Here is a 27068-nt window from a genome sequence, read left to right as displayed (position 1 = left end):
TTACATACAAAATGATCCCCAAACTTGTTCAGTCTTATTATAGAGTAGGACTTCTGTGAAGATGACAGAGTAGAGGAATAGAACAAAGAATACAATTTAATTCTATTAAACTCAAACTCTGTCATTGTCCTTTTCAAGAACAAAAGACAAATAGTAACAACAAAGCCAAACTAACTTGGTCTGTTGTTTATAAGTTAATATATCTTAATGATAATTATTTCTGTTACCTCACAGTAATTGAAATATAAACTCTACAAAAGAAAAGAATAATTCATTCAATTTGGATTTAATCAAGGCCTAGCCATCCTATTTACTATTTACTAGATTCATAGAGAATCACACCAAAAAATGAGAGGTAAGGTAATTGCATAGATAATTCAAGTTCCAAGACATTTATGTTTTATTTATCTATGTCTTTGTGCAGTGATGGAATGATGCTGAGGAATTGAACTGAACTGACAAATGGCTCCATACTTTACCACTATGAAAATGATGGTGTTCCAGATGTATGTGTCACTTAATTATGAGGACATTAAGTTATGAGAAGGAAAAATTTGAGAAGAGCTGAAAGAATGCAACAGAGACCTTAGTTTTCTTTCATCTTTAATTTTAAGAGACACAAATATTTCATTTTGAATTTATAAACAACTTCAGCATGGTTGTTTACTTGCTGCATCTGATTTCCAAAAAGCCCAAGAACTGTGTTCTGTTGAAAGAAAAGGAGAAAATGTGATCACCCTAAGTGATATTTGCAGTTCTTAAGAGAGCTTACTAACAAAATCAAACAAATACATAATATACATATATAAATCTATTAAATATATAGCTACATATGTTTAATTTACACAAAATGATTTTGATTCCTGAATGAAGGTATTTTGTTTGAAGTTTAAATAAAGAGAGAAAAAATGTCACAAATGGTTTTATAGTTTCAGGATACAAAATAAGCAGATCTAGATAACTTTGAGAACTAGAACTTAAACATACACATATACACAGGTGTACACACACATACACATGTACATAGTGTCCCAAAATTCTTAGTTCAATTTAAAATTGTAGCTTGCCATAAGACTTTTGGGATACTTTGTGTGTACATAAGCGCATATGTATATATCCACAATTTAGATCTACAATTTCATCAGTGTAAACAAGTCAAAGTGCATAAACTTCATCCACTAATGTAGATTAAGTATTTTTCTGTAATTTACTATATTATAGAGTTGCCTTGGTGCTCTGAGGAATGTCTGTGATCACACAGGGTGTATATAAAAGAGAAAAGACTTGAACCCATTTCTTCCTGATTCAAGGGCAACCTATTAGCTACTACCACATGTTGTCTTTCATCCAGATACATGATCATCATTATAATGATCTGTCTAAAGGCTATGTTAGAAGCCTGAAAAAACTGCATCTATGTAAGCACTATGGATTATTTAAAGGATTCTGTCCATTTCTTATTTTCTTCTTATTATTTCTATTTGGGCTCTTAATGCCTTAGATTTGTCATTCTTAGTTAGATGTAATATCCCTCCCCATCCCACCTCCACCTTAAAGCCATATTATATAATGAATAGTATCAATTCATTCCAAATTAGGCCTTAGATAGATTATTTGTTAATATGATGCTGGAGCTAGTTTTTTCCTAGCTCAAAAGAGTTGATTGTTGATTGTCCAGATTTAAGAAAGTGAGGGAGAAAATGCTAATAATGCAGATTAAAATTAAAAGTGTGTCATGCATATATTTTCCCCCAGATACATGTTTTTTTTTTTACATTTCCCAGCATGCTCATGGTATATTCCAACCTCATGTCTATCTTTCAATAAGAAAATCAAGAAAATGTCCTTACATAAAACTTATTCCTCTTAGCTCTTCCCCTATGTCACCCCCTAGAAAGCAGATTCTAGTACAGAACTGCAACAATAAGAAATGGGCAGAATCCTTTAAAAACCCAAAATATGATTTTTTAAAAGCCATGTTTGTCAAATTTCCAGAAGACATAAAGCTAGGAGAGATTCTGAATGACAAAATCCCAATGATGCTGATTGACTACAACTTTGAGCAAACTTAGAACTAGTAAAATGAAATGTAATACAGATAAATGTATAATCTTGCTTTTTAAAAAATGGCTTCTTTATTAGAACATGGAGGTGATGTGATGATACAGCAAATCAGAAAAAAAAAAAAACTTTGAGAATTTCACTGAACTGAAAACTCAATATTAATTAATAGAATGATATGGCAGTAAAATGCAAACGTGATAGACACAATTCCCCCCAGATTTGTGGTTACATTTGTGAAGGGTATTTTTCAGCAAATAGAAAGGGTCAATGACTTATAGGGGAGGGAAGATGTGAAGAACATTCCTAAAGCCAATGTGTTTTGGACGCAAATCATGAAGACACACTTCTGACTCGAAGCCCAGCTTTCCCAACCATTTCACCAAAAGGGTCTCACAGTATGAGGTTAAATGACATTAACAGAGTCATGTCTAAAACTGAAAAATGATAGTCTCCTTATTCTCTGCTCTATTCAGGTCACATCTGATCTATGGCATTCAGTTTTAGAGGTCACAATGTAGAAAAGATATTTATTTAAAAGTTAAAAAGATTCCAGAGGAAGACAAGATTGCAAAGGGGTATGTGGTGTTTAATCAAAGGAAAGGGGGACATTGAACCTAAAGAAGAGAAGACTTAGGAGGTGTACATGCATCTTCACATATATGAAAATCTATCCTGGATAGATTAAATTTATCTTTGTTCTTAGAGAGAAGAACTTGGGAGTTTTGAGTAGAATTTACAAAAAGTTTTTCTTTTAAAATAAAATTACAAAAAAGGCAAATGTAAGCTTGACAAGAGGAAAACTTTGTAACAGAGCCATCCAAAAATAAAATAAGCTGCCCTGGGAGGAGATAGATTGCCCCTCAATGGAAGCCTTCAAAAGGAGCTGATCACTTGGTAGGTATTTTAGAATCCTTTTTCAGGTATGATTTGGACTACATGACTTTTTGAATCCTTTTCAACTTTGAGATCCTATGATTTTCCATCTTTGAAACAGCAAGCATGTGTTAACAGCAGAGATAGCTCTAAGTGAAGTTTATTTTGTACTTCCTAGGGTAAACAAGAGCAGCAGAGGTAAGAGGAAAGAAGCTCTCACTTCTTTTTCCCTGTCCAGCTGCTTCTCATCACCCGATCTCCCTTACTCCTGTCTTTTTACAAGTCCAGTGGCATATAAAAAACATTTAATAACCAACTCTTTTTAAAAAAATGTAAAAATATAATTTTGATACACTTTTAAGTTTAATATGGATAATTACCATTTTCTTCACTATTATCTTAAATCTAGATAAATCAACAAAACAATAAATTTGTAGCACATGCCCATTTCTTTTTTGTTGTTTGTTTTGTGTTTGTTTTTTTTTCTGAGGCAACTGGGTTAAGTGACTTGCCCAGGAAAGCTAGGAAGTATTAAGTGTCTGAGGTCAGATTTGAACTCAGGTCCTCCTGACTTCAGGGCTGGTGCTCTATCCACTGCCCCACCTAGCTGCCCCACCCATTTCTGAAATGTGAATGTTCACATTAAAAATTTAACAATTCGCTTTGGTTTCAACATTCATTCTCCTATCCAAAGTCCAAATTGCATTTGCTTCCATAAACAGACACATTATATACACTTTCTTAGAATTTGAAGATAGGACTATTAACATGCCAAGGGTCCTTGTCATCCCTATAGGAAGATATAAACAAAGTGCTATGGCTGAAACAACTTATTCCCAAAGGACAAAACCACAAAACTGGATATTTCACGTGTAAAAAACACATCTCCTTGAGACTCTAAAAATCATTCCCATTTTCCTTCTCTCTCCTTTTTCTTGCATACTAAACATGCATTTGTGCACATGTATAAACACAAATATACAAATAGTCATCTTTTTTAAACGTCTTTTTTACTGCACCTTTTAAAGAATTTTAGAAAAGAGATGTTTCTGAAGATTAGCTTGTCTTGGGCCCTAGACCAGGGGTCCTCAAATTATGGCCCACGCAGGCCAGATGCTGCAGCTGAGAACGATTATCCCCCTCACCCAGGGCTATGAAGTTTCTTTATTTAAAGGCCCACAAGACAGTTTTTGTTTTTACTATAGTCTGGCCCTCCAACAGTCTGAGGGACAGTGAACTGGTCCCCTATTTAAAAAGTTTGAGAACCCCTGCCCTAGACCCCAAACATTTGCATTGTTTCCCCTCCCCCGTCCCACTACATACTTACTCCCTTATCCCAAACATTGGATTACAATGAAAATAAGAAAAGAAAAAATAAGTTATCACTAATGTACTATGGTTAGGGAAAAGAAGAAATAAACACTGGATAATTTGTGATTTCTTCCTTAAAGCTTAAATTTTTGAACTCACCTTTGAAGCACTTGGGAATTTCAATATTTCCATCTAGGCACTGAGCATCCTCAGTGTAACTGCATTTCCTTTCTTTATTTTTACAGAAGAAACTAATAACTTCACCATGCAAAATTCCATTCTTAAGATTATCTTGGATGGTCACCTTCTGTCCTTTGTATAACACAGTAGCTTTTTTCACAGGAATTTTACAAGATGCTGGAAGAAATAATATTTGTGAATAATTTTCAGTCAAATTAAAGAAAGTATGGTGAAAATTTCCCTTAGAGAGGTCATATATTATGAGTCAATCCATGAAGTACATTGGAGAAAGTATTGAATTCAGTGTCATTAAGAATTTCAGTAATATTCTTATTATTTTCCTCCAATGAAGTTAACCTTTAGGAAGTCATAGCACCAGAAATACAAAACTTAAAATGGACATAGTGTCTGCATTCAAAGAGCTTATTTACATTTTAGTAGAGAAGTAAGATGTACTAAATAATAACACAAGTTAAAATGTGTTTAATATATAATAAAATACTCAAATGGATCAACTATTCATCAATATGAAAGATTCTTCCAATGATTACATTGCAACTCATAAACACCTTTTTTCTGCTGAAAATAAATGCTCAAGGTCTTTCTTCATTTCTTTTGTCATAATGAACAAAGGCTAGAATACTTTAATTGGCCACTTCCTATCATAAATTTCTTATGGTTTTGTTTAGTAAAAATGCCAAAATTGATATATTTTATCCCTGCCAATAGCATATATATTAACTGATCATTTGACAAGAATCTAACATTTAGAGTAAAAATAATTTAAATTAAAAATTAATTTAATTTTTAGTCATTTCAGTAGTGTTTGACTCTCCATGACCTCATTTAGGGATTTTCTTGGCAGAGATACTAGAGTGATCTGCCTTTTTCTTCTTCCATTCATTTTGCAAAAGAGTAACTGAAGCAAATAGCTAATAAGTGTCTGAGGCTAGATTTGGACTCATAAAGATGAATCTGACTGATTCTAAGCCTAGTGCTCTATCCACTTTGCTACCTATCTGCCCTTAAAATGTATAGAGGATCTAAAAACTGTTTTCTTCTTAATATCTTCTGGATCTTCCCTATCACCCTGCTACCATTATTGCTGATGAGAAAGACTGGAGACATAGAAAATTAAAAGCCAGTTTTAATTTTTGTTTTCATAGGTTGTGATAGCTGACAAAAATTCATCAGTCACCAAACAGCTGGTTTCTCTGTGTTGTGCTCCTTCATAATTAGTTTTACTTTGCTGTCAGAGGGATAATTAAAGACTTTTTAGCATGGAATAACCTCTCAACCCTTATATGAAGCCACAACCTCCAAGACCCATAGTTGTTGTTTAGTCATTTTTCAACTCATTATGCATCCTTTTGGGTTTTCTTGGCAAAAATATTAATTAGAGTGGTCTGCCATTTCCTTTTCCAGCTCATGTTACAGATTAGGAAACTGAGACAAGTGACTTCTCAGGGTCACATAACTAGAAAGTGTCTGATAACTAGAAAGTGTCTGATGCCAGTTTTGAACTCAGGAAGAGTAGTTTTTTTTGACTATAGGTTTGGCACTCTATCCACTGTAATATCTAGCTACCCCTGTACCATAGTACATACAAACGGAGATGAATCTATTGAAAAAGTTATGTGACCACTGTAGGAAACTATTACCAATACTTTCAGGAAAGAGAAGGGTCTTAAGTTCATGCTACATATGGATCAATGAAAGATACTGAGGATGTTTAACATGGAGGAAAGACTTTTAGGAAAAATAACTATGTTCAGATATTTTTAAAAAATTACATAGAAAAAGGAACAAAAAATATTGGCCCCAAGAAGAGAATGAGAAAATATATCTTCTTCTTTTCATTAAATAGGTAGAGATTGAGTACAGAACATATCAGACATAGTCACCATAGTTTTGTGTAACTATTATTCTTTGTTTTAAGGGAAGGATCTGTGAGGGAAGAGAGAGTGAATGAGAGGAACATCTGGAAATGACTGTGATATAAAAAAAAAGTGTATATAAAAATAATATGGATTAGTCTTGTTCTTCTTGGCTTAAGAGAGAAAATACTTCCTAACAATTTGTATGAATTGGGAAAAAAAGGCAAATTTAAAGTTGATATAAGGAAAAACTTTTTCTCTAAGCAAAAGAGAGATGATCAACTGCGGGGAAAGTTTCTTGTTCAATTGTGGGTTGAATAAGTTGAGCTCTGAGGTTCCTACCAACCCTGACTCTGTTTTAATGACTCTGTGTTTATGCTACCAACTCTTATTCCAAGCAAATTTCCTAAATATGAGGCTATCTCATACACTTATGAAATATGAATACTTGTGCATGGGATAGTAACTTTTATGGCATGACTATGGTATGGATCATAGTACCAATAATGAGACATGTAAAGATAATCCTTCAGATAAATTCAAAGAATTCCCATAATGCAAAATACATTTTCATACCTTTACATGTTGGCGATGCAGACCATGTTCCAAATTTTCCACATTCTACTTCTTCTGGTCCATCTAGAACATATGTTTCATGGCAGCCATAAATGGCTTTGTCCTTATAAAAAAGAGCATGATTTGCAGGATAGTTTACAAATCCATTATCTGGTCTTGTTGGAAAAGGACATTTTACCTCTGAAAACATATACCCAGAAAGATTTGTTAAAGAGAAAGAAATAACAAAGCAATTGTGGTTTATAATGAATGATCAGTAGCATCAGTTTTAAATTTAATTCTTTACTATATCCAGCACTATTCTGGCAAATGTTTAACAATCAGCTCTGTGAGAGAAGAAAACTAAGCATGGCACAATTTTACATTTCATCTGCATTATTAGCATTTTTCCATCACTTTCTTATGAATAGCCAATCAACAAGACAATAAATGAAAGCCTGATTTGCTGACTTATGAAGTATGAATGCTTGTATTAGAAATTTGATAATTGACTCTCATGAACCCATGTGAACTGATTCTAGCATAGTGCTGACTACACAGCATTGAAATTTCTGAAAAAGTAATTTAATTTCTTAGTATCTCAGTCTGCCAAATTTAAAAGCAAAAAATAATTTATTTTCTTTCCTCTTCAGGGCCCCTAATGATTTTATTTTAAAAACATTTAAAAATCTGTGATGATTATTAACCATCTGTCAAACCAGTTGAACTTTGAGATAATTACCAGTAATTTTTACAAATTATATATAGCTCCTAACAATCATTGTGGCACTTTTTTTTTCAAAAGAAAATAATCACATCCTGCCTCTCTTGAATGTGAAAATAAAAAATAAGATAGGTCTAAACATATCCCCCCAATATACCCACAACATCATTAGTTAATTTAGAAATAACAGGACAAGAGTTTGCGATACTAGACTCATTCTAAGAGTCCTGCAGTAAAGTACATAGAAAAGTTGTCCTTTTTTGCCCCGCTTCCATCAAGATCAGCCTTCAGCAACATCTGATACACATTTAGCCAATTGGTTTCTTTATTGGCGTTGGTCCTTATAAACACGTCTCATATCTAAAGCTATTTTTGGTCTGAAATCATTAGGTGGTTTTTTTTTTTCACAATAAATTATTACGAAATAGTTTAACTTTTCTTAGACATAAAAACATGTGCTTCAAAGTTCCACCAAGACTTCACTCCATTTCAGTCATACATAGAAATGAACTTAGATAAGATTTCTTCATTTTGTACAAACATTTCACTTCCATAATTAGAAATTCTGACATTCCCTTAACCATAATCTCCTCTCACTCCACCTCTTTCCTACTTCACTCCTCCTCCAGCTGTTCTTAACCCTAATTGAGACATCTAATCCCTTAGTAGTTCCTGAGGCCATTGCCTCAATCTGACATTACTTCCATCTTGCTCTAACTGAAAACCAATAATTAGTCATTTCAGCTCTACATTGTCTTCTCTTGAATTCTTTGGTCCCTTTCTGTTCTGTTCTTGCTAAATTTCAACTATGGATTTACTCTCATTTTATGTCTCCCCTACTCCTGTTCAAGAGCAATTTAACACTGATGAAGAAGGCCTTATGTATTGACTGGATTACCCAATGAATCTCAACTGGCCCTCACTACAGCAATATAATCCTTTATTCCTCCTAAATTGATTCATGGTTCACTCCCCATTGAAGGTATTTCAAACCTTTTCCTTCCCCAAGCTTCTGGCATTTCCCCCAATCCTCTCAGTTGAAAACCTTATTTATTAAAAAAAAATAAAAAAATAAAAAAAAAACAAAAAACAAAACAAACAAACAAAAAAAAAGAAACCTTATTTATTACTTTACTGAGAAAATTGTTTTTTTTCCCACGAGCTCCATGTTCCATTTTTACTTCCAAACCTCTTGATATCATCTCCCATTTTTCCTCCTTTTTTCTATTCTCTGAGAGTTAGCCCTTCCCTTTTCTAAGGTGAATCTCTCTCTGTCTTTACTTGATCCTGTTCTCTCCCTTCTCTACAGATTGTATCTTCAGTTATTAACTATCCCCACATACTTTGAATCTTCCCCTATCAACTAGTTACTTCCCTCTTACTTTCAAACTTGCACAAGCATCCCTTATTCTTAAGAACAAAACAAAACAAAAACATTTCAGTTTAAAAACAAACTGCTAAATGAAGCCAACTATATTCCCTGCCTCCATTTTCTCTCCTTCTACTTCTCAACTCCTTACATCTGGTTTCCAAAGTCATCAACTCAACTGAAATTGCTCTCTTCAAAGTTATCAATGATTCTTAATTATCAGTCTCCCACTTTCCTCCTTCATTATCTATCTGCCATATTTAATGATTCTTAATTATCAGTCTCACACTTTCCTCCTCCATTATCTATCTGCCATATTTAACATTGTTAAACACATTTTTTTTTTCCCTGTACACTACTATTTTCTCTCTGAGTTTTTCTGATTCTAACTTTCTTCTGGTTTGCCTCTTACCTAAATGATTATTCTTTTTCAGTCTTCTTTACTTATTTCTAACTGCATTACTCAAGTTTTTGTCTTGAGCCCCTTTTTCTTCTTCTTCTTCTTTACTCTATCTCAGCCACTTCATTAGTTGTCATAGGTCTAAATATTCTCTCTATGGGGCAGCTAGTTGGTGTAGTGGATAGAGCACCAGTCCTAAAGTCAGGTAGACCTGAGTTCAAATCGGATCTCAGACACTTAACACTTCATGGCTGTGTGACCCTGGCAAGTCACTTAACCCCAACTGCCTCAGCAATATATATATGCAAATTACTTCTAAATCTCCAAATAATTCTATGCAAATTACTTCCAAATCTATATATCCTGCCTTAATCTCTCTCCTCAGCTTCAGTCCTATCAATTGTACATTGGACATTTCAAAAGAATGCCTGGAGACATCTTAAACTCACAGTGTTTTAAACTCCATTGTTTTCCTGATTAAAACCCCTCTCATATATATTAGATGATACCATCATCCTTCTAGGAACTCAAATTCATAACTCTGGATTATCCTGGATTCCTCAACTTCCGTCACTATACATGTCCAATCAGTTGCCAAACTTTTCAGTTTGCCAAATCTATACCATAATATATGGTAGTATATTATGCTACCATAATATACATCTCTTGCAACTGTTTAGGTAGGTGGTGGTGAGTGTTGACAACTAGTTCTCTTAAAATGTATGATATATATTTTATGTATGATATATAATGCCCTAAATATTAAACATTTTAAATATTTTAATCAATTTAATTGTGTTAAAATTAATTGTTGCACTTACCTCGGCATTCTGGTAGTTCAGTCCAATTCCCATGTTCTGTGCATCTGATCGTGTCATTCCCAAACATTGCATAATGGGGCAAACAGTCAAAGACTGCTGTGTCTTGATAGGAGGAACTGTTTTCAACTGATGACTTAAGCAGTTTAAGTGTTGCAAAATTAGGTATGGATGGTGGAGGACAAATTATAGCTGAAAAAAAGAAAGTATAACAATTTTTAAATGATTAATTGAATCTTAAACCCTGATCCTTTCAAAAAAGCAAAACTAGAAATAAAGGGGGAAAAGTAACATGCTGATGTTGAGAGAAAAAAATTTCAAACTGCAAGCTAAAATTGGTTTTTAAAGTACTATAAAAGTTTTAAGATTAATTAAGAGAAATTTTAAAAATACAAACTAGGTTTAATAATGTCCACTGGACAACAACCCTGATGCCTTAGTTTCCTCATCTGTAAAGTGAGTTGGAGAAGGAAATGACAAGCTACTCTAGCAGCTTTGCCAAGAAAACCCCAAATGGAGTCAGGAAGAATCAAATAAATGAGACCTGTTTGTCATGAGCTTTAGTGGAATCAATATAGCAACATTTACCAAATGAAAAAAAAATTTTGAGGACATCATTTAGATACTTTAAGAGAAAAATCCCTTATTCTTAATTCAATGATTTGATGTATTTATGTTAAAACTGAAAGAGCTTTTTTACCCTTAAAAATCCGAATATGTATATTTCACTTTATATAATTTCTAAAACATGTTTTCTTCAAATCACATTATTTCAAAATCATAAAATCTAAGAGTTAGATGAAATTCTATCATCCAATATTTTACCTATTCCTCCAATCTCATGTCATCTACAAAACTTATAAGAATACCACCTATGCTTTCAACAAAGTCAGCAATAAAAATATTGAGTACTACAAAATCAAGGAATGATCCCAGAGCATTCCTTAAGATTTCTTCCAAGACATGAATTCACTGTGTCTTAAAAGTCTAGTCATTTAACCAATTCCCAATTCATGTTAAGTGTATTATTGCATAGTCCACATATCTACATCTTATTCACAAAAATTAATGTGAATAAAATCTTTGAAAAAGCTATGAACAACAGAAACTTTCAGTTCTTCTCTCCCTCTCTTCTTTAGTTGCTATATTTGGCTGCTAATTTCAACATTTAAATGAAACTCTTCTCTCCAAAATTAATGATCTTTTAATTGCCAAATCAGATGGCCTTTTCTCAGTTCTCATTCTCCTTGACCTCTCCATCTTCTAATATGGATGATCACCTTCTTCTCTTTGATATTCTCTTTAGGTTTGGGAGGATGCTTTGTTGCTGTTTTATCATTTTTCAATTGTCATTTGGGGTTTTCCAGGCAAAGATACTGGAGTAGTTTATCATTTCCTTCTCTATTCATTTTACAGATGAAGAAACTGAGGTATATAGGGCTCAGTGACTTACTCAGGGTCACATAACTAATAAGTGCCTGAGGCCAAATTTCAACTCAGGCCTCCTCAGGCCATTGCAGTAGCCTCTGCACCACCTAGCTACATGTTAGGAACACTACTCTTTCCTACTTCTCCACCTAACTATATGACTGCCCCTTCTTACTTTCTTTTATTGTATCTTCAACCAAATCATGTCCATTAAATGTGGTGTCCTGAATCCTGAGTCCTCTTTTCATTTCCCTCTATATTATTTCATTTGGTGATCTCATCAGCTCCCATGGAATCAATTATCATTTCTGATGATTCTCAAATAACCTCTCTGCTAATTTTCATTCTCACCTTTCCACTACTTATTGCATATCTCTACCTGGATGTCCTGTAGACATTTTAAACTTAATATGTCCAAAACTGAATTCATTATTTTTCCTTGAAACTTTCCTCTCTTCCTAACTTCCTTACTATCTTTGAGGATACCACCCTCCTGAGTCACCCAGGCGCAAAACCTAGATATCATCTTCAACTCCTCCCTCTCTTACCCATCATAGCCAATGTTACCAAGGATTGTCAATTTCACCTTTATAATATCTTTCAAATCCATCCTCATCTCTCTGACACTGCCACCAATCTGATGCAGTCCCTCATCATTCCACACCTGGATTGCTGCAAAGCCTTCTAATTAGTCTCTCTGCCCTAAATCCATTCTTCACTCAGTTGCCAAAGTGATTTTCCTAAAGTCCAAGTCTGATCAAGTCACACTCTCCCTTCTTTGCCTTCCCCTCCATCAACTCCCATAGCTACCTATCACTTTTCAGGATCAAATAAGTAAACATCTCTTACATTCAAAATCCTTTAAAATTTGCCCTCCATATCTTTCCAGTCACTTTTATCTTTTGGTGTCTTTGGTATCTTTACCTTCTATCTTTTAACACCCACACCACATACACTTTGATCTAGTGTTACAGACCTTGTTATTCTTCAAAGAAAAGCATTTCCTCTTCTACCTTAAGGCATTTTCACTGAGTTTTTCCCCCATACCTAAAACTTCCTTTCCTTATCTCCTCTTGATTTCAAGTCTCACCTAAATCCTATCTTCTACAGAAAGCCTTTGCCGATTCTCCCTTAATTCTACTGTCTTCTTTTTGTTGTTTATTTCTAATTCATTCTGTATATAGTTTGTTTGTATATAGATAATGCTCTCTTCTCCATTAGAGATCCTGGAGAGAGGGACTCTTTTGTCTTTCTCTGTATCACCATCACTTAGCACAGTGGTTGGCACATGGCAAGCATACTAATGCTTATGATATGCTAGGGTCAGGGTTAGAATAGTTACTTAATATAACTGACAATGTACGAATGAGACTGTCAAATGTTTTGCTTGAAATTAAAATATAGGCAGTCTCCTGATTTATGCAACTATCTCCCCCAAAAAGGAAATGTTTTCATACAATCTCTTTGTCACATATATATTGATCCTTAGGAGTTATATCTTACCTTTCTAAATTCTCACTAATTATCCCATTAGAAATACATTCTAAAATTTTGCCAGGAATCAAAATCCAGGCCTGTTTACAGCTGACCAAAGTTTACCAATTTGAGTTGCCTTAGGTGAGTTGGTCATTTCAAAAATTCAAATGCAGATCATTTTGAAAAGTGAATAGTAAAACTCTAATTGATCTATTTTATAAGTCTGGAATTTAGTATATCAGGTTTTTTGGGTTTTTTAAAACTCCTGAAATTAATGCAGCTTTCTACTTCCCTTAGTTGAGATAGACCTCATCTAACAGAGAATAATAACAGTAATGAAGATGGATTTATATAGTGCTTAAGGTTTGCAAAGCACTTTACATGTGTTATTTATTTTCCCATGGTAGCCTTATGAATTAGGTGCTTTTATTATCATCTTTTTACAAATGAAGACATTTAGACTGAAAGAAGTTGGATGTTTTGTTTGGAATCACACAAGAAATGTTTAAGGAACGGGGGAAATTGGGTCTTTCTGACTCCAAATCTAGCACTCTACCACACCAGTGGTTCTCAAGTTTTTGTTCTCAGCATCTTTATACTATTAAAAATTATTGGGGTAGCTAGGTGGTACAGTGTATAGAGCACCAGCCTTGAAGTCAGCAGGACCTAAGTTCAAATCTGACCTCAGACACTTAACACTTCCTGGCTGTGTGATCCTGGGCAAATCACTTAACCCCAATTGCCTCAGTTATCCACAGTTTTTATGTTGGTTATATTTATAGATATTTATCATATTAAAAATAAAAAATAATTTTGAATTTGTAAACCTTTTAAAAGGGTTCCAGAGGAAACCCAGGATTTTCTGGACCACACTTTGAGAATTCCTGCACTCTACCACCTAAATACTTGAGATGTTCCTCACATCCTAATTTTCCTAATTACATAGCATCAACTCCTATTTTAAAAAAAAACTGTAAAAAAAATTGTAGAAATATTGAAAGTATCAGCCATGATACTTTGGTAGTCACCAGTTCTAACAAACAGTTTCTCTATTCCACACTAAGTAAAAATCCAGATGTACAGAATTTTTTCATTGATGGCTCCAAAGGGATGGTTTTATACTCTTCTGAGCCATGAAGGGAGAATTCAGGAGAACTTTCCCCAAAATAAGTGCTTACGAGAGCAGTTAGGTAAGGGATGGCTCCATTTTCCATCTTCCATGCACTTAACAGAATCAGTTCCATTGAGATAAAACCTGAAAAGGGAGAAATCATTGTATTGTTGATTGAAATAACTTATTACGGAGCATAAATGTTACTGAGACTTTGGAATTACATTCTTATGTTGTTTCAAGGTTTTAATTCTCTCTTCCAGAAAGTAGTAAGTAAATCAAAAATAGGAAAAATTGAGCAATTATGCTTAGATTTGGCCAATCTTCTTATCTCTATTCTGTAGTACAGTAGAGAAACTACAATTTTTTGCATTCAGCAAAGAATCTGTAATCATTATTATCCTGTTTTTAAAAAATACAGCAAAAAAAGAGGCAAAAAAAGAAGCCCAACAGCAAAGGATGATTAACCAAAACTAGACGGTCAGAAGAAATTTAATTCAGAACACTTGATATGTTTTTTCTCTAGTTGAAGGGTATAGAAATGAACTTTTTAACTAATTAATTCCACAAGATTCAAATACTGCCTCTGCTACTTGCCGTTTCTGTGTCTATGAACCTCAATTTCCCCATCTTTAAAATAAGGGAATTGGATAAGATAACCTCTAATGCCCCTTTCAACAAATCTCTCTAGATGAAAAGTCTTACCCTTTATTGCAAGTAAAGTTGATAGAATTAGGGTATTGAAAGGCTGTATAGCTCACAGCTCCATTTTGTAAAATTCCAGCAAAAGGACATACTCTGGCTGTAATTTGAAAATGACAAAAATTAATATATTTTCATGGAATTTTCCCATAAAACAAAGCTAATATATAAGTAATTTTTAAAGTTATTACAAGGTAGATTCAACTGATCAACAAAAGATCATATAACCAAATTATCTGATCACAGAACAATTTATATTGTAACTTTTGAGTTCTTAGTTATTGACCGAGATAGTGTACATGCATTATCTAAAATATTGGACTTTCTCAACTGCCTAATATTTCTGCATTGCATAGACAACCTAAGGAATTATTTTTAGCTCTTAGACGTAATAAGGATGAACAACAATTCAAAAGTTGCAGACCTGTTTCAAGTATATAAACTCTCATTTCATAAGCAAAATGGTATAGTATTGCCTCAGTAACTTTCTGTCTTTTACTCTTTGACATTTAGTTGAATTTAAGGTACTATTTTTTTAAAGTTCTTATTTGTGTTTTCCCCTCCTGTTATTTTGTGTAACAAAATCTTGTCTCTAAGTCAACTATACCTCCATTATTTCCAAATAAACCCTTGTTTCTTTCTTCTAAATTTTTCCCCTAGTTCTTGTTCGTTGTTACTCCTTCAACATTTGTAGCATTAATTGTGTCCTAACATCCCCATAGAAGCCATTATTAATCCTATAAATTCCCCTACATTCCAGTTGGGGAAAGATGATAAAACTAAAGAGTTGACTTACGTTTACATTTCAGGGAGTTGATGGGCCAAAATCCAGTGAGAGGGCATGTAAATCTTCTCATTCCTGTTTGTGCCACATAGCCAGGTTTGCAAGAATACACAATGGTTTCCCCTGGCTCATAGCTGAATTTTAATGGAACAACTATGGAAAATGGTATCTCCGGTGGCCTGGGACAAGCTGAAACAAAGTAAGGAAAGAGGATTTTCATTCTCAAAGAAGACCATATCAAGGAGGGGATTCCGTGACATGCAAGTGAATTGGGTTTAAGGGGAGCTGTGAAAGGTCACCTGCCTCACTTTCCCCTCCAGAGCCATCTGGATCCAGTGGTCAGATACAGATCAGGATGCCTGGAGATGGTCCTGGATGCAACAGGAGACCTTGGTCTTTTTAACTAAAGTCTTCAACAGATCTCCCTTTGACTGAGACTACCTATTCAGTCAAGGATAGGTAGAAATTGCAGTAGAGTCTCCCCTTTCACCTAGACCAAATAAATCTAAATGAATGTATATGTGTGTGTGTGTGTGTGTGTGTGTGTGTGTGTGTATACATATACATATATATATATATATATATATATATATAAAACTAAGAAACTTTTGCTCAGTCATTTTGATTGTTTCCAATTCTTTGTGACCCCATTTGGGATTTTCTTGGCAAACATACTAGAGTGATTTGTCATTTTCTTCTTCAGACGACGAAACTGAGACAAATAGGCTTAAATGACTTGTCCAGGATTACTCAACTAATAACTATCTGAGGCTAGACTGGAACACAGAAAGATGACTTCTCCTGACTCCAGGCTCAGCATTCTAACCATTACACTAGCACCCATTTGCCCTTATCTTCCTAGGAAACTAGGAACATTAAAATGAGAGTAAAATGTGAGTAATTCAAATGAACAATCTTGATTCTAAAAAAGAGATGAGAAAATACACCTCCATTCTTTTGATAGAGAGGACTATGGAAATTGAATGTATGCTATAAGCAGTGAGGAAATAGATGATTTATTTTTTAAAATGGATATGGAAAGATTTAGAACTGATACAGAATGAAGCAAATAGAACCAAGAGAATACTTTTTTTTAACATAATTATAAAAATGAACACAATTAAGGATGTTTATAAACTGTGAAGAATGAAGTAAGCAGAACTAGAAAAAATTATACAATAACAACAAGTATGGTATTGAACAAGCTGTAAATCCATATGATCAACATAATAACCTGAAAAAGAAATATATTATGTCCATAAAAATAAAAAATTTAGAATGCAGACTGAGATACACATGTTTTTGTAAACAATCATTAAGGGATTTATTTTGCTTGATCATTTGTTACAAAAATTCATTTTGTTTTTCCCAAATGGGTTAGAGAAAGAGAAAAATAGAATTCTGCATAAAAAATTATAAAAGAGAGATGGCACCACAATTGTTAAGTGTTGAATGTACTTTCAAATAAGATCAATGTATTATTAGCTTTACTTAATTGTTTTATTTTGTTACAAGAAACAAAGAAAGTAATCTCTAAGTGTAATGTAAAAACAAAACACAGAAAAACAAACAAAAATGGTGATAGAATATTGCACACATTGAAAAGCTTAATCATGATGTAAGATTGTTATTCTTTTTAAATTTCTTTGTTATTAGCATAGGGTTAATACAGAAAACGAAATACAGAAATGACTAATCTAAAATACATATTATAGTATATATAAATACCAAGCTTCACAATCATTCTATTAGCTTTCTTTTACCCAAAGCTCAAAGTTGGAGAGGAAAAAAGAAAAGGGGATGTGAGTTTTTGTTTGCAGCTAAATAATTGAGATATGGAAGGGTTTCCCCATAGGCACAGTGCTTTTAGGGAAGATTTAAAAGTTCTGAGAAACATTTATACCTTCCTTGGGGAAAAAAAAAAAAGAATGTATACTTCAAACATTAAATGAACATTCTTAATTACATCTTTATGTTGTAGTAAGGTCCAAATCCATGATTAGTAAAACAAATCTCACAATATACTAAGTTTAGGAAAGAAAAACAAACTTAATCTAGGAAAAATATCTTAGAAAGCACTATACTTATTTTAACTTATCAATCATTTACTAAGTACCTAGTCTGTGCTAAGCCCTAGGATACTAAGAAAAATTAGTTTCTGTCCTCCAGAAGCTTACAATCTAGTACAGGAGAAAAATAATTAGAGAATTCATCTTCCAATCAACTGAGAAATAATAATGTATACTTAAGTCACATGACACTATGTAAAAGTAATGTAACATGGCTATCACTAAGGAAATTATTTTTGGGGGGGATTTGTTAATTTAAGACAATTTCAAATGCCTTTATCTCATTTGATCAAGGCAACTATTTAAGACTGTAAGTTGCAAAATAGTTGCTATTCTGCATTGGTGGAAGCAATCTTTTCTATGGGAATTCCCTAGATCAATGAAATCACAGATCCAGGCCTATCTTTCCTCCCCTAATCCCCAAAAGTAGATATTTGATATTTAAATCTATATTGTTCTTGAAAATAGGAACTTATAAAGATATATAAAGATGCTTCCAACTAAGCTTAACTACTAACAGAGATCTGGGGATATTAGAGTGTGAGTTCAGGGCAGGAAAGGCAATTATTAGTCTGAGAACTGTTAAAAACCTTCCCTTTGTCCACATAGGTATAGAGGATATTTGGGAACTTCTGTTCAGTGGAACCTGGTAGGAGCCAAGGTCCTATAGCTACATAACTGGAAGCACCTTAACAATATTCATTTAGCTCTTGATCGTAAATTTTCCAGAAAACTGGAAAAAAAAAAGGTAGCAAAATTTAATAAAATTTGCTTCAAGACTCTAAAAGAATTTACTTTTGGATGTCAGTGCTAAAATGAAGGAGATAGGGAAAGATGAGAGAAGTGGTCTTTTAGAATTCGGAACATGGAAGCAGCCAGATTAGAAAGGGAAGAGAGAAACATGAAGGCTTGAACCAGATTTGTGCTGGAACCAGCTCAAACCAGTTGGGAATAGCTAAATATTACATTTTCAGTGTGAGTATTTATACCTTGTAAATCAGTAATGCTACAATTAGAATTTGATTTCTTGTTTTGTTGATTGTAAAGACTTTAAGATATTGATGGAGAAAATGTTAATAATGCAGATTAAATTTGAAAGTGTGTCCTGCTTACATTTTTCTGGCCAGACTATCAATAGTTGAATATTTATCAACATATCCCTACCTGAAACCCAGAGGGAATAACTGAGGAAGATTCCTTTCTTACTGAAAGTTTGTAGGAGACAATCTCCCAGCCTATAACCAGGAGAAGGAGAGAAGGGAAGGGAAAATGAAGAAAGAAAAGGGAGAATTATTAAACTCCTGCTATATGCACAATATTGTGCTAAGTACCTTAAAATATTTTTTTTTGATCCTTACAACAGTTCTGAGATGTAGGCAATATTATTATCACCATTTTACATTTCAAGAATCTGAGGCAGACAGTTTTGCCCAAGTTTACACAACTTGTAACTCTGAGTAAACTGAATTTAAATGAGGCAGAGCTGTGTAAAGTCTCCATATTCACTTTCTCTTCTGGAGCTACTTGGGCCCACTGGCAAGATATAGATCAGGATGACTAGAAATGGCCCCAATAAAGTGGGAAATCTTGGCCTTTTTAAGTTAATATCTTTAACAGATCTCAGTCTGACTGAAGAAATATACATTTAGTGATTAAGGCTAGGTAAGAAATGAGGCAGAGAATGGTTTCTTTTACATAGTTTAAAAAAAAAACAATCTGACAGAGAAGACCCTCAGAATTTCTGGACAAAACAGAAAAAAATGGCTACTTACATTCACTCCAAGCTAATCAGGGCCCAAACAATGACCAAGTAGGGCTTGGTCTAGGATCTGTTGCTTGCCAAACAATGAGAACCAGATCATTTGAATTTAAGGAATGGTCTTAAGAAAGTAATCATGTTCAGCTTCAAGAATGAAAGACAAATAACTTTTGTGAGAAGTAGTAGGAGCTACCTCACTGGCCAGTCAGTCAATTTAGCTCCTCACTTCCTCCCTTTTTCCCTCCCTCTCTCCTTCCATCCCTTCCTTTCTCCCTTTCTAATTTCCTTCCTACTTCCTTCCTTCCTTCTCTTCCTTTCTTTTTATCCTTTCTTTTCTTTCTTCTTTCCTTTCTCTTCCCTCTGTCTATATAGGGTATCATACTCTTACCTGAGGGTCCCCTGCACAAAGGAAAATAAGTCTTAATGACTGAAACCTTGAAAGATATCAGGGTTTAAGGGCTAGGACATGTCTTAAACCTAAATCATTCTGGTTTTCATTGGCTAACAACAGGTCCCTACTTGAACATTGTTTGGGCTCTGATTGACTTAGAATGAATGTAAATAGCAATTTTTTTTTTTTTGTCCAGAAACTCTGAGGATTTTTCCCTCCCAAATTGATTTTTTTTTGACTAGGTAAAAGAGATCATTCTCTGCCTCATTTCTTATCTATCCTTAATCACTGAATGGGCATTGCCTCAGTCAAACTGAGAACTGTTAAAGATCTGAGTTTAAAAAGTCCAAGGTCTCCCTCTGCATCCAGGGCTTTCTTCAAGTCATTCTGATCTATATTTTGCCATTGGACCCAGATGGCTCCAGAGGAGAAAGTGAGGATGATAACCTTACACAGCCCTTCCTCACTTCAATTCACTTGTATATCATGGTGATGGGATGAATCCTGAAACTGTCATTGACTTTTGGGGTGAACCCTGAAATTCTCCTGACAGGAACCCACCCTTTGGGGCAGTTAAGTGGTTTCATTAAGATTGGCCCAGGATCACTCCCTACTTAGCTCAAACTTAAGTGGTCTCATTCTACTGGAAATCTAGGCCTGGGGGCAGTGACAACATTGAAGTAATTTCATTCAATTGAAACTTCAGTTTCAGATTTCCTATTTAAAAGGCAATTTGGGGGTTCATTTCTTTGCAGAGGCCCAAAGTAGGACCATGGTATGCCAAGGAACCTCTCTTTGGCATAGCTGCCTGTCAGGACTCTGCATGCTGTGAAGACATTTTCTTCTCATTGCTAATCCCTCTTTATCTCTCTGTCAGAATTTCTCTGCTAGGACCTTTATCTCTCTGTCAGGACCCTGCCAATGAAAAGTCTGTCTCCTACCAAAAACTGATTTCTTAGTGCCAATAAACTTCCTTTTGCCAGTCTAATATTTTGGGTTTGTGAATTCTTTCATGCTGGACCTGAGCCAACCAAAGAGGGGTTCCCACTACTCTCTGAACTTCCACTAACCTCATCATTTGGTTCTCTGACCGGGAATGACCACATCAATGACATCACCTTCATGATATCATGGTCCTTTTCGAAAACGAAAGACAAACAATTTTCTGAGGAAGAACTTGAATTCTTCCTGACTCTCAGCCCAACCCATTATGATATCTAAATGCCACTAGGTAGATAAGGTATGTAGAATGAAGGGAGCTTATTCAGGGTTACACTTTAAAGGTCTTGCCTAAATCCTAGCCTCTCATACCCCATAATTCAGAGCTCAGTGTGGTAGAGTAGGAAAAAATACCCTGACAACTCTAAATCCTGTGGTAAGTAGATTTCAGAGGATCAAAGCAAAATAGCTATGGCCAGTCAAATTCACAGCAACAGAGCTAGAATTCATATTCATCAGTTAAAATCAGGCAGAAGTTAAACAGGGGGAAACCCAAATAGAGAATATTTACTCACTTTTACAGAGTGTTAAAATTTACAAAGGACTTTTCCCATATCAATTTTGTGAATTTGAAGGAGTATAGTTTCTAGAGGAAATAGCACTAGAGAGCTTCCCCTGCCCTTAGAGTGCTTCTGTTCTAACAATTTGTCAAAGATGGTTTTGGAATCTGTGATCCCAAGGCATGCCATCCCCACCCCCTATCCCTCAACCTTGAAGTGCTAGTATTCTGGCAATCTGTTTGTCAATGATTGTAAAAGTTCTCTGGCCTAAGAATATAATAAGAAGAAAAAATATTTCTTCCTTTAGATGTTAGGGAAGATTTATCAGAGATCCTGAGGCCCTCTGACCTTAGAATGCTATTATTCTAACTATCTGTCTATCAATGATTTTAAAGTCTTCTGGCTTCAGGATAGTTCTAGATTTCCTAGCCAGTGATAACCAAATTCCTGAAACCACTTCTCAGTTCTATCTCGAGGCCATAAAATTAGCATATCAATGATACGAAGAACTGGATAAATATGACTCCTTTCTCTTGGTTCTTTGCTACATTCTTTTGGAACTTAGCCCACTTCAATTGGCATCACATTTCCAATAAATTTTGCCCCTGACTTGGATATGGGTTCAAGCCTGCAAATTTTTTGAGACACCTGGTGATACCAGAATGCAGCCCCCAACCTCTTTGGGTCCCTTCCCAATCTCAACAAGCTGAGCAGTAAAAGTATGAGAATTTTACAAATAAGAAAACTGAAGTCCAAATAGGTTATGTGATCTGTTCTTGATCATATACTAGTGCTTAAACACAGGCCTTCTAGCTCCAAGATCAGTGCAGACCCAGTGTTCCATAGTTAATATGAAGAATTAAGATTAAATTGATAGAATTTGATTTACTCTAAATGACGTAGCTATTCTCAGCAGTACAGTGATCCAATACCGAACTTATGATGAAAAATGCTATCCATCTCCAGAGAAAGAACTGGTGTTGTCTGAATATAGATTTAAGCATGTTTTTTTCTTAACTTTATTTTTCTTGAGGTTTGTTGTTTATTTTTTTTGTTTGTTTGTTTGTTTTTAGTTTGTTTTATTTCACATCATGACTAATATGGCAATGACGCCATATATATAACCTGTATTGAATTGTTTACCTTCTCAATGGGAGAAGGGGGAGAGGAAAGAGGAAAGGAGAGATAGAATTTGGAATTCAAAGTTAAAAACAAATGTTAAAAATTGTTCTTACGTGTAACTAGGGGAAAATAAAATACCAAATAAATTCACCCCATCACCCCCCAAAAATAATTTGTTTGTGGAAGGCAACTTAAAGGTTTAATACCTTCATTTTATAAAAGAGAAAAGAGTTAGCCAGAGAAGTTAAATTGATATGACTTACTTTCTTCTCCCATTTGTAAGAATCTATTATCAGATAATTCCCAGAATATATAGAAAAGAACTCTTTAGCAGCCCCCATTCCCCATCCCCCAGCCTCTGGATATCTTAACCTTTTGAGATTTTTATTAGCATATCTTTAGTGAGTATTTAGACCAAGTCTGTTAGATCAGGCTCCTGATTTCTCCCTCTGAGTTTCTGTTTTTATTTTTCTAGACTCCCTGAGAAATCTTTAAGGATAAATTTATCCTATAAAAGATCTGCTTATAATGAAGATCTTTGCTAAGTTCTCTTCAAGAGTAAGTCCACTATGATATACTCTCTTTCTCTTCCTCATAGTGCCTTCCTTTTAATGGTGCTATTCTCCCTATATGCTTTCTATTTCATATTTACCATTCCTGGTGTCTATTGTATGCCTTCATTTTGTTTGTAACCCCTTCCCTTATATAAATCTACCTTTTGTCAATTTGTCACATGTTCATTTCAAACTAGGTATTGCTGTTCAAGCTACATCAAAATGATTTGCCCAGAGTCATATGGTAAAGGACAAAAGTGGGAATTCAACTCAAAATATTCAAAATTTAGCTGACTTATGGTACTTTTCTATCTGTTATTGATAACCTTTCCCTTATGCATATCTTGTACTGATTTTACATCTTCCTTGAAATATTTTTAAAGTTAGTATTTTATTGTAAGGGAGCAAGAGATATAATAGAATAGTATTCTATTATAAGGTGGGGCAGGGCACCAAGGATGCTCCTCTGTGCTCCTCTTATTATTGGTTAACTGGTGTTTAGGAAGTCTCAGAAATCTAAAGGGGGTAGTAGGAGCAAGAAATGTGAAATTGGCAGCAGTGACCAGGAAACCCATCATACCACACACCTCCAAAACTATCCTCTTCTTCTTACTATCACAGGAGCCTGAAATTCCCTAAGAATTCATTGCTTTAGTTTGAGGGCATGTTCCCAAATAATCCCTCATAAAAATGCATGCATACCTTGGAAGTGTCCCATACTATTCCTTTATCAACTATAAGTACCTCAGCTTGAATTAATTATTTATAAGGTAGAGGAAAACCTTAAAATGATGAATAAACTTTGACTGGAGACAAAGAAGGAAACACACATTACAATATGTAGTTATTGAAAAGAGGGATCAAGCTAAGTGACACAGGAATGAGCTATCATCAGGACTTAAGGGAAAAAAACCAAGGGAACAGAGTAAGTCACAGTGGAAAATGAGAGAAGAACCTAAAATCTATTCTCTATAATTATAGCATTGCCTAGGGCAACTTAAATCCAATTTACTTACATGACATCACATAGTCATCTTGGAGAACAAAGGACAAACAACAACTTCTTGAGTATGAAATGCATCATTGACAAGAAACATAACTTCCTCCCTCCCTTCTTCCCTCTCTCCTTTTCTCCCCATTCCTTTCTCTTCTATGCCTTCCATTCCTTTCATTTTGTCCTCCCTCCCTCCCTCCTCCTTTTTTTTCTTCTCCTCTCCTTCCCTTTCCCTTCTCCTTTCCCTTTCCCTTTCTGCAGATCCTCTGCCCAAAGGAAAATAAATTTTTATTTCTGAAACCTTCCAAGATATCTTGGGATTTATAGTCTAGATTTCTTTCTTAAAGATCATGCCTTAAACTCAAATCACTCATTTCTTATTTATTGGCCAGCAAACAGTCCCAAGCCAAGCCCTACTTGGTCATTTTTTGGGTCCTGATTGCCTCAGAGTGAATGTAAATAGCCATTATTTCTGTTTTGGACAGAAACTCTGAGAGTCCTTCTCAGATTGATTTTTTTTTTTAACTAGGTCCAAAAGGTCCATGTTTTGCTTCATTTCTTTCTTACCTAGTCTTAATCACTGAATGGATATTGCCTCAACCAAACTGAGATCTGTTGAAGACTGTAACTTAAAAAAAAAAAATCAACATCTTTCACTGTATCCAAGGTCACTTTTAGTCCTTTTGATCTTTATCTGGCACTGGACCCAAATGACTTTGGAGGAGAAAGTGAGGCAGGTGATCTTGCACAGTTGTCCCTCACTTAAATCCAATTTACTTGCATATCAAGGCATCATCTCCCTGATATCATGGTCCTCTTCAAGAATGAAAGACAAACAACAACAACAACAACAACAAGCCAGCCTTATCATTAGCTCTTTCATCAGTCTCCCTAATACTTTTACAATAATATCAACAGAAAACAGTCTAAAGATTGAAAGAAAGCTGATTTGGACATCAGAGGTTGTTGTTGTTCAGTAATCTCTGTCTTTGCATGACCCTATGTACTTTGTCCATGATATGTTCTTGGCAAAGATACTGTGATTTGTCATTTCTTTCTTGGTGAGTCCCCATTTTATAGATGAGGAGCCAAGACAAATAAGAGATTAAGTGACTTATCCAGGGTCACACAGCTAGTAACTGCCTGAGGTCATATTTGAACTCAGATATTCCTTACTTTAGGTCCAGTGCTCTATCTATTGCACTTGGCTAGATATCAGAAAAGCTCAGTTCAAATCTTTAGTCTTGACACTTACCTCTGTTAATTTTAACAAATAATTACCTCTCTAGTTTTCCTTATTTGTAAAAGGAGGATATTGATAGCTTCTAAGTACATTTCCAGCTCTAAAATTATGATCCTGTGAATTTTATAGAGAGAGGTAAGAACATCTTTAATACTAGAAGGAAGCCACCTTCCTAAAAATGAGGAATTATTGATGAGGTAAATAAGGTCCTAAGTTTGTATTACCAAAAGAAAACCTTCATCAGAGAGGACAGATTTGGAATGCAATCACTAAGTATAATAATAACAATAAATCATTTGTATAAGTGCTTTTAAAGTTTGTATTTTACAAATATTATCTCATTTTATACTCACAACAACTTTGAAAGGTAAATGCTGTTATCACCCTCATTTTGCAAATGAGAAAACTGAGGCAGAGAGATGTTAAAAGACTTGCCCAGGATCATACAACCAACAATTTTCTGAGACTAGATTTAAATTATCATTAGTTTTAAATTCTAGCATGTCTGTAAATATTTTCTTAAAAAATACTAGTGTTTTAAGGGCTTATTAAGTCATTAATATAGTGAATTTCCATTAGAAAACATGTTTGTTATTATATAAATCTGTATATAACAATTCTCAAATTATATTTACAGCTATATATTATAAAATCCTAATGTTGCATGGAATTCTATGACATGAATACTAGATATATCTCCTAACACCAGTATTATAAAGGGACTTATCAATTTTCTTGAACCTTTGCAAGTACTAAATGGTTGTATGTATTAATTATTTTGCAAATGAAAAAAAAGAAATACTTACTCCGTCCTGCAATCACACAATGGCAAAGAAAGCTCACTAACAGGGCTAACACAGGAGAAATCATGATGACGGATTCTCACACAAGCAATTTTGATTGACTTCTCTCTGTTAAAAAGAAAGATACAAACCAGAAATGCTTAAATATTAACTATTTTCATTTACTTTGTTCTTTGTAAATAGAAGATAAAGTATCAAGATTTGGAACCAACTCAAATGTCTAGTATTCTCCAATGATTTACAGTAGTTTCATTGTGAAATCTTTGTTACTATTTTCTCTGTTTTGGTGACATCTTTGATTTTGACATTAACTATTTATTCTACATATATTCTGATAATTCTCAAATATGCTTATTTAGGACAGATGTTTCATTCTATTTTTTATTTTCATGTTTCTCAGGTTCATGCAAAAGCATCATGCTAGTGTGGGAAAAATGTATATTGTTCTGGTAGTTGAGATCCAGTTTCTAGTTTAGGTTCTACTTCTAACTAGGTCATCTTGATTAAATCACAAAGTTTCTCATTTCTGTAATTGATTAAATGAAAATTGAACTGAATGATCTTCAAAGTCCATCTTAATTTTAAGATCCTACAGGATATCTCTACTTAAACATTTAACTGCCACTTGAAACTTTACATAATAATTACTAATATTTATATATTAACACATACATTTACATATAACTTGTTTTATAGAAATTATCTCATCTTAAACTGATGTTTTTTCCCCACTAAATGATCAACCCTTCCCAATTTTTTTTCCATTTTTGTCAACATATACCCTAGTCTTCCAGGTTCCTTAGGCTTAAAACTCTGGAGTCATCCTTAGCTCCTCTTTCTCCACATATGCATCATTAAATCTCAACAAATTCCTACTGGTCTCTCTTCAACATTTTTGAGAATAAAATTCTGTCTTTTCCTTATTGTTATTTAATAATAATTTAATAATTGATTGTATATAT

At 34.2% G+C, this 27068-nt stretch overlaps 1 protein-coding gene across 1 annotated transcript; it reads right to left on the bottom strand.

The window, feature by feature from the left end:
• Positions 1–586: 586 nt before the first annotated feature.
• Positions 587–26214, bottom strand: APOH (apolipoprotein H). The gene is made up of 8 exons (XM_003768575.4): positions 26110–26214; positions 15685–15861; positions 14892–14988; positions 14254–14330; positions 10175–10363; positions 6882–7061; positions 4408–4605; positions 587–706 (listed from the first exon to the last, which is right to left on the bottom strand). The coding sequence occupies exons 1-8, from the start codon at positions 26171–26173 to the stop codon at positions 651–653; spliced, it is 1038 nt and encodes a 345-aa protein (XP_003768623.1). The 5' UTR covers positions 26174–26214; the 3' UTR covers positions 587–650.
• Positions 26215–27068: the final 854 nt, after the last annotated feature.

This window comes from Sarcophilus harrisii, chromosome 4 (assembly GCF_902635505.1).
Source record: "Sarcophilus harrisii chromosome 4, mSarHar1.11, whole genome shotgun sequence".
Taxonomy (NCBI): domain Eukaryota; kingdom Metazoa; phylum Chordata; class Mammalia; order Dasyuromorphia; family Dasyuridae; genus Sarcophilus; species Sarcophilus harrisii.
The sequence above is the reverse complement of the archived record's forward strand: the minus strand, read 5'-3'. Positions and strand labels throughout refer to the sequence as shown.

Bases quoted from the DNA above. Each gene is read 5' to 3' on its own strand.
- APOH (XM_003768575.4), bottom strand. From the start codon at position 26,173: ATGATTTCTCCTGTGTTAGCCCTGTTAGTGAGCTTTCTTTGCCATTGT. The intron at 14,989-15,684 runs GTAAGTCAACTC...TTCAAATTACAG, and splicing joins CAACTCCCTGAAATGTAAAC to CCAGAGTATGTCCTTTTGCT. The intron at 4,606-6,881 runs GTATGAAAATGT...TATTTCTTCCAG, and splicing joins TGCATCGCCAACATGTAAAG to CATCTTGTAAAATTCCTGTG.